At 33.7% G+C, this 8,832-nt stretch overlaps 1 protein-coding gene across 1 annotated transcript; it reads left to right on the top strand.

The window, feature by feature from the left end:
- Positions 1-7,073: 7,073 nt before the first annotated feature.
- LOC118064504 (tigger transposable element-derived protein 4-like) lies at positions 7,074-8,270 on the top strand. The gene is made up of 2 exons (XM_035079150.1): positions 7,074-7,965; positions 8,059-8,270. The coding sequence occupies exons 1-2, from the start codon at positions 7,074-7,076 to the stop codon at positions 8,268-8,270; spliced, it is 1,104 nt and encodes a 367-aa protein (XP_034935041.1).
- Positions 8,271-8,832: the final 562 nt, after the last annotated feature.

Below are 8,832 nucleotides of genomic sequence, written 5' to 3' on the forward strand. Positions count from 1 at the left end.
GGTGTATTCTGACAATGGTAATCTTGCATAATTTTTCATAACTGAGCTTTCCAAGAATATCACATCTCTGCTAATAATTGCCTTCTTTGTTTTTGGATCAAGAAGTCTATAACCTTTTGATTGTTCACTGTAACCTATGAATACCATTTTAGTTGCTTTTGGGTCCCATTTCTTGAGCTTTTCTTTAGGGTTGAGAACCATTGCTTCACATCCAAAAATCTTCAAATGGCTAATATTGGGCTTTTCACCGGTCCAGATTTCTTCAGGTGTTAGAAATGCCAGTGCTCTAGTTGGACAGCGGTTTGTGATATAGGCTGCTGTCACAACTGCTTCAGACCAATACTGCTTCTGCAATTTAGAATTTAATAGCATACAACGAGCTCGTTCTAGTAAAGTGCGATTCATTCTTTCCGCTAATCCATTTTGTTGGGGTGTGTAAGGTGTGGATGTTTGATGAATAATTCCACATTTTGTGAGGTAAGATTTAAACTCATTACTTAGATATTCTTTTCCATTGTCTGTACGAAGAGTCTTAATTGATAAATTAAGTTGTTTTTCAACTAATGCTCTAAATTCTTGAAATTTATGAAAAACATCTGACTTATTCTTTATTATATAAACAAATACTTTCCTGGAGAAGTCATCGATGAAAGTGACAAAATAGCGTGCACCTCCCAGTGATTGGACTTCCATTGGGCCGCAGACATCTGAGTGTATAAGTTCTAGCAAACCTTTTGCTCTGGAACCTTCAGAAGGAAATGGAATTCTTGACTGTTTTCCTTCCAAACATGAAATACATACAACTTTGTCTTTGGTTTCAATTTTTACCCCTGTGCATTCTGACAGTTTGTTTAGATCTTCAAAATTCAAATGTGCCATTCTCTGATGCCATAGGTAACTATCATTTGTGTTAATTGTAGCTGTGTATGCTGGAACACTGTGTGTAATCAGCCTGTACATATTATTTATCACTTTTGCTTCCGCCACTTGTTCATTCATTTTGTTAAATATCTTACAGCCTTCAGTATCAAACTGCACTTGACAGCCATTTCTTATTATTTGACTCACAGAAAGAAGATTAGTGGTGTTATGTCCGACTTTATGGTTACAATTCTTCTTTTCTTTTTTTTTGGTAAACCAAAAAATAAACGCATACTTAATTTACCGATACGCTGACAAAATAATTTTTGTCTTTGACGGAAATTGAGTTTCACGCTTCCTCATGAGAGAATTCATTTCCCATGCAGAAACCCGAAGCCCTTGCTTAATGGAAAAATTCGTTTTGTTTAAATTTTAGGTTCTCAAGCTGACTAAGCTGAGAAACAGGTCTTTATTTTCGCTACCTTACAAAATAGCGGCTATATTTAAATAAAAGGAATTTCATTGTAAGTACTTTTTAAACCAAACGCTGAAATCGGAAGCGCTTACGATGCTCTATCGTTTCGGTCTTCTCGGAAACCCCCGGCGACTTAGACCAAGTACCGAGTCTACCTGTAGACTAAACAATTTTTATCGTGGCTTTTTGTCACTGACCAGAGATTAGTCAAGACAGCCCGCGTACTTAGCGTCGCGAGAATTAAATGACGTCAGTTAGCGCAACGACGTCGAACGCGTGTGTAGGATATCTATCTTCAACAAAAAAAAAAAAGGTAAGGTGCACAATTTTCCCGCTATTCGAGGAAAAGTCACTCAGCAAGACAGGGTCAGAGGGATAGAGTCCTTCTGAACGATCCCTAAATTAAAAATAAAAATAAAAAGATAGAGGAATTCTGTCCTCTATCTGAGATTAACGTACGTCCGCGCCTCCTGGGCCAAGTTCATACCGAGCGCTTCCAACGCATCTCATAAATTTAAATTTAATTTATCATAAATTTAATAAATCATAAATTTAATAAATTTGAATTAAATTTCTGCAGTAGGTAAAATTTCAATCTTAATTTTTCGCGCCTTTTTATTTATTTAAACTTTAATAAAAAGTCGGACGTAACAGTGGTCAATTCAGGAACATAGAGAACATTTTGTACTACAATCTGTTCAGACTTACCATTTTTATTCATAACATTTAAGTTCACTTTACCACAGGCTTTCACAGTAAGTTTCTTGTTATCAGCCACTTTAATGGTACTAACCGGAGGTGGTATTTCATCATAGAGCCAGTCTCGGTGCATTGATAGATGCATAGATGCCCCTGAGTCCACATACCAGCCATTGTCATTACTCGTAGAAGCAGAAAATACAGCCACATACCCAGAGTTCTCATCTGACTTATGTTCCTTCTTCTTGTTTCTACAATTTTTACTTTCTTTTGTTTGTTAGTATTGTTTGAAGTTTGTTTGGCATTCTGCGAGTTAATTTTATTATTAACATACAGCGCAGAAGTTTCTGATTTTCTCACATCTTGAAGAAGTGTCGTTTTCACTAAATCAGCTGATATTGCCAAACCCGAACTTTCCAATGCCATTATCATAGGTTGATATACTTCTGGTAAACCGGCTAGAAGTAAGGTTCCTAACCATTCATCATTGACAATAAAACCAATGTTTCTCAGTTTGTGAGCAGTTGTCATGATTCTATTTACGTAGTCCTCAACACTTTGGCATCCATCTAACGTGGTGGTAATCAGATCTCTCAATAACCCCACTCTGCGGGTCAATCCGCTGTCATCGAAAGCTTTCGCTAAATTATCCCATACTTCTTTTGCCGTTTTAGCCTCTTGAATATGAATGTAGTTGATAGGATCTACTAGCAAGATTATTTTTGATTTCGCCTTAATATCCTTTTTCGTATCAACTTCTTCATTTTGCTTTGAGCTCACGCAATCCCACAACTCCTCGTGTTCAAGGTAAGTTTTGACTGTGAACTTCCACGTAGGATAATTATCTCTTCCTGTCAGCTTTTCTATTGAAGTCATTGCACTGTTCGAAGACATTTTTTACTGATGAAGACGCTTTCAATGTTCAACGGTCACGTTGTCACTTTTAGGTTATAATACCGCACTATTTTTAACTAAATGTCTTTTCAACTTTACTTAAACTGGTTTCTACTTTAAATTGTTTATTTTGGAAGAACTGTGGCCTGGGCCCATAACCTGATGTAATATTTAAATAAAAGTAAAATGTGAACAACGTAATTTATTGAGAGAGTTTTTACAAAGTGACAGAAACCATAGACTTGCTATTCTATATTAGTGGTGTGACTTAACATCAGTGATGTATCAATCGATAAAGAAGGGATGGATTTTATTATTACAACAATTGTACGTATTACATATATGATAATTATTGTAAAAATGTTCAAGACACAATGATTTTTTATACCATGCACAGCGGATAATTGCAATATTTTTACATCCTGGAGTTTCACAATGAGACTTACAGTTATCTCCAAATGCAAAATCGACTGGATTTTTAAATTCATCTGGTTTAATAAATGTATAACCTTTAAACTATGAATAACGAAAAAGATCAATGTTTCGCGGAGACGAGAGTTGGTAAAGAGTCAGTGATTGTAATTTGATAATATTATTTCTCAAGTGTAGATTGAAATCATCTCTTCGTAATAGAACACTGTCTGGAAAATGTCTTACAAAGTTTTTCCATATTCTAAACCCAAAAACATCTCAGAGTTAAATTTGTCCAGTAGCCCCTTTAGGAGTAATCATTATCTCAATTTCTTTATCTGGTGGTTTGGCAGACGTGACAAGTTCAGAACAATGTCCAGTCCACCAATCAACCAAAAGTAAACCATTTTTTTCAATATCCGGAAAAAATACATCCTTTAGCCAGATTTTGGAGTGCTCTAAAAAAAATGAGTGTATAAACTTCCAGAATATATCATATTATATAATATTTAAATTGAATTTTTTACCTGAAGTAAGTTTTCCAGATTTTGATATCTCTACGTGTACATTATCTGGTCTAAAAAGCGATGCTCCTACCCGTGGACCAAGTTTTCCAGTTCGTTCTTTTAACACAAGAAAAAGAGGAGTGAGAAGTTTTCTATCAGCTGATACCGTTGGTTGTATAGTATGACTGTGAGTTGTCGAAGAAACTGATTGAACTGTACACTCTATTTTTCTTTCTCCTTCTAGAGCTAGAGTCCTCTCTGAATGTAGTTCTAATTGAAAGCCACTGTGATCAAAATTATATATGTTGTCTAAACCATATGATTGAATTTTCGATTTTACATCGTTAGCGAACACTACTGATGTTTGTTTTAATATTTTACGATCTTCAATCATTTTTTAAGATATGAATTTGTTAATTTTTCGAGAAATAATACCATGAGCTCTTTTGAATGATAGTATCTACGTTGGAGATGCTTGAAAACGGAGATCATCAAATTGTAAATTTTTTTCTAGCTAATACTGCCCATTTTCCTAAATCGGAATCATGGATTATCATCCCAGCATCGATCGGAGTTTTAAAATTTTCCAACGTATATTTAAAAACTTGAGCTATTTTCTATTTGTATGTTCCACTTTGATTCAATTGATGTGCTCAGCGTTTTAATTTTCGAGTAGACTGTACTTTCCTAAATTTTTGCTTAACACTATCGATACTTAAGTTCTTTTTCTTACCACTTCACCAATACTTAACTGCTCGCAGTTCATAATCATGACTTAAGCTCTCTTCATCAGTAGTACATGGTCCATCAGGCACTTTTGGTTCATGGATTGCAGATGCATATTCTTCGTGTTCTATAATTTCTGGTTCCCAATCCTTACATGGTTCTTCAAAATGGAATGAATTCTCCGTCATCATTTCCATATCAGTAACAATTGAAAATTTTTAAGTAGTGATTTCGTTCACTGTCGTTAATGTTATTTTAAAAATTGCAAAGACACGTATCTCGTAAATTTTTATACTCTTTCGATTGCAATTGGTTCCATCAATGAATAATTTTTAGTTTTTGAGTTATAGATTTTTTGTTATTTTTAATTTAAAAAAATGTATATATGTATGTCTTATAAATATGTAAATAAAGGTATTTTTCATCATTTTTTATATTGTTCTCAACGTATAAGGTCGTTTTGCAAAATTTCGATTAGAAATATGTAAAAATTAAAAATCACCTTTATAGGGTGTCAACTTTGGGGGTGATTTTGACCCCTTCAAAACGTTTTTCTGCAGAAAAAAATACGTGGTTCATCATTTATGACGTAGATTATTATATAAAAGCCTCAGCTAAATCGACGGTGACCACCTCGCGAGGTTTCTCTGTTAGTTATAAAATGTCTGTAACGACAAAGGCATTCAAAGATATATTTTAACATTTTTTACAGACAAACTTGATAAGATGGTACTTAATTGCATTATTCGTGCTTCGCTGCCATTTCGAATTGTTGAAAACGAATATTTTCGTTTTTTCATTGAAACTGGTTTTAAAGGGAAAAATCTAATGGAACGACCGACAGTTATAAAGAAACTAGATTCAGAAGTAGTAAGCATACGTAAAAATTTATTCGAAAAACTTTCGTAACCTTACTACATTGCATCATCAGCTGATTGTTCGTCTGTCCATAAAAAAGTTAATTAGGAGTCACTGCCCATTGGATTGAATTTGATAAAATTGGTAAAATTTGTTCCACAACGACGGATAATGGCAGCAACTTTGTGAAGGCGTTCAATGTATATGGCGTGATAAAATGTCGAAGTCATTTCCTCGGAAGATAATCCGTCACTACCAAGTAGTGCACCAGTTGAACGTCTCTTTAGTGTAGCTGGCTGTGTATTCACCAAAAGAAGAGAAATATTGACTGATGATAATTTCGAAAAAGTTCTATTATATGAATATAAATATCAGTGCTCTGCAGTGGTCTGGGTGCGACCCAAAAGGTCTACACGACCAACTTCCCAGTGGAAAAAATGAAAAAACAATTCGAATAGAACCCGTTTTCATTCTTTATAACAAATGCAATTGTTACAAACGGAATGAGTCTGTTTTTACTCATTTGAAATGGTTAGTTACTTCATTTCAGTAAAAGAAAAAATTATGCGTTAGAAGAATTCGAATATACCTCATAGATCTTTTTCTTCATTATTTACAACAAATTTTATTGTTATAAACAAAGAAAGCACGTTTTCATTTATGTCATACAGTTGGTAGTATTTTTTTTAGTAAAAGAAAAAATTATGCGTTAAAAGTACTCATATATATAGCATAGATTCCTATTTTTATTGTTTATAGCAATTTAAAATTTTTTTTAAATGGATTATATGATAATCCGCCAAAAACAGATATCGTTCGATATCTGTAAAAAAAACGGCGCTACGTCACTGTTGTTGGATATTTTTAAATTGTTCTGCATGCAAAAAATGTTTGAAATCATAAAATTGCGCCAAGTTTGACTTGCCAAAATTGCAAAACTATAGAATGGTTTTTATCAATTGTTTTTTAATTTATCGTAAATTTTCATCTACAAAATTACTTCTTAAATTATTTCAAGAAAATTTGAAAAGGAATTTTCTTACACAATTCATCGAAAGTAACGAAAAAAAAGACTTAATTTTATAGATGACATAGCACTCCAATTGATTTCAAACTTTTTTGGTGTTTCAAAATTTTTAAAAATGAGAATTTGGTTATTTACAGAGTCATTTGGGACGTGTACATGGCGCAAATTTTCACTTTCATCTGATGATGGCAGCTATAGTGAGATACTCTAAACACTTAAAGGGAAATTCTGAATAAGATTTATTCTATCAAATTTTTATTAATACAGTGAAACTTGGTTAAGTGGGACCTGGATAAGTGAGAAACCTCTATAACTGGAACTCATGCTGAGGTCCCAACGCTTTGGCACTGAATTACCTCTGTTAGTGGGACGAGGTAAGCCTCTATATCTGGGGTTTGTTCTTTCGATTTATCATCATAGTTACCTCTATAACTGAGACAGCGAGTAAATTTTATATGCATAAACCTCTGTAACAGAGATAACATTGTTTGTTTACTCATTTTTATTCTACCCACAAATTCCACACGTAATTCCAAGTACGTAAGTACAAATTTTGAGCTTCAATTACCTTCAGTTTTAGTTTCGCTTTACTATCATACAGATGTTTATTTGAAATATGCCAAAACGAAAGCTACAATCGTTATCATTACGTGAAAAACTGAAGTTAATATCCGTTTATGAAAGTGGGAAGACACGCGAAGGAGTTTATGCCGAATTTAATGTGCCAAAATCTACTCTTTGTAGAATAATTCAGAGTAAACATAAAATTGAATCACAGTGTTCTGAAGGACAAGGAAAACTAAAACGTGTACGTTTATCAGAATACCCTGAACTTGAACAGTGTTTGCTAACTTGGGTCAAGCCACTTCGTAACAAAAACGTTCCGGTAAGTGGACCGATGATTAAAGAAGAGGCACAAGATTTCGCGCGAAGGCTCGATATTCATAATTTTTGTAGCAGCAATAGTTGGATGGAAGGTTTTAAGAAAAGAAACGGTATAGTTTTCAAAGCAATTTGTGGAGAAAGTAACGCTGTTGATGTTAACAAATGTAGCCAATGGATTGAAGACCTACCAGCTCTATTATGCAATTATTCTGCTGATGATATTTTTAACGTAGACAAAGCGGGTTTATTTTATAAGTGTCTACCTGATAAAACTTTTACCGTAAAAGGTAAGTCTTGTCATGGCGGGAAACTTAGTAAAGAGCGCATTACAATACTTTTAGGTGCTAACATGTCAGGAACTGAAAAGTTGCCTATCCTATTAATCGGAAAATCTAAGTCTCCACGATGTTTCAAAGGTGCTAAAACTTTGCCTGTGAATTACCAAAATAATAAAAAGGCATGGATGACGTCCACTATTTTTTCTGATTGGTTGAAGAATTTGAACCAAGAAATGAAAGCTCAGAAGGGAAAAATTTTAATGTTTGTGGACAATTGTACTGCTCACAATAATATGCCCGAGCTAAGCCACATTAAACTCGTGTATCTGCCTGCGAATACGGCAAGTAAATTGCAGCCAATGGATCAAGGCATCATCAACCATTTCAAAATTTATTACAGATAAGGAGTTGTTCGACATGTTATTAAATCTATAAAAGACAATCAGTGTCCACAAATCGATGTTCTTCAGGCGATGAGGTTTGCTAAAAAAGCTTGGTTTTCTGTGACCAAAACTACTATAGCAAACTGCTTTAAAAAATCTGGATTTAAATCTGAAGTAACTGTAGCTGAAAGCTTACAAGAGGAGGGCGAAAATTTAGAAACTGATGCTGAAGATTGGAACTTAGGCATCAGCAATGACAATATTTAACAGCCAACATTCCAAGATTTTATAAACGTCGATGACGGTTTAATAGTTTCAGGAGAACTTAATGAAAGCGACATTCTTCATGCTTTCTCGTCTTCTTCATTGGAAAATGAAGAAGAAGACGATGAAATGAGCGTGGAAGTAAATTTAGTAAAAATTTCTAAACGCAAAGCAGTAAAAGCACTAAAAACTTTGCACAGTTATTTTGAAATGTCATCAATTGGTGACCAAAGTATATTCGATAAAATTTATAACATCTAAAAATATCTGATGGCTGATACTTCCAAACGACAAACTAAAATGTCAGATTTTTATAATTGATACATTCTGTTTCCATATTCGTACATATTACGTGTGAAAACGTGCTTGAATATTTTTGTTGATTACATTTGTATGATTACCTTCAAGTACTATTTTTTTTTATTGAAACTCATTTACATACATAACACGTTATTTTATTTAATGATCGCACCTGTATAACTGAAATAACCTGTATTTTCACCTCTATTAATGGAACCCTTTGTAAATGAGACAGATATTTATTTATACCTGTATATGTGAGACA

Source organism: Chelonus insularis, unplaced genomic scaffold, assembly GCF_013357705.1.
Source record: "Chelonus insularis isolate UGA/USDA-ARS -01 unplaced genomic scaffold, ASM1335770v1 contig_228_pilon, whole genome shotgun sequence".
Classification (NCBI taxonomy): Eukaryota; Metazoa; Arthropoda; class Insecta; order Hymenoptera; family Braconidae; genus Chelonus; species Chelonus insularis.

Bases quoted from the DNA above. Each gene is read 5' to 3' on its own strand.
- LOC118064504 (XM_035079150.1), top strand. From the start codon at position 7,074: ATGCCAAAACGAAAGCTACAATCGTTATCATTACGTGAAAAACTGAAG. The intron at 7,966-8,058 runs GTAAATTGCAGC...AATCTATAAAAG, and splicing joins TCTGCCTGCGAATACGGCAA to ACAATCAGTGTCCACAAATC.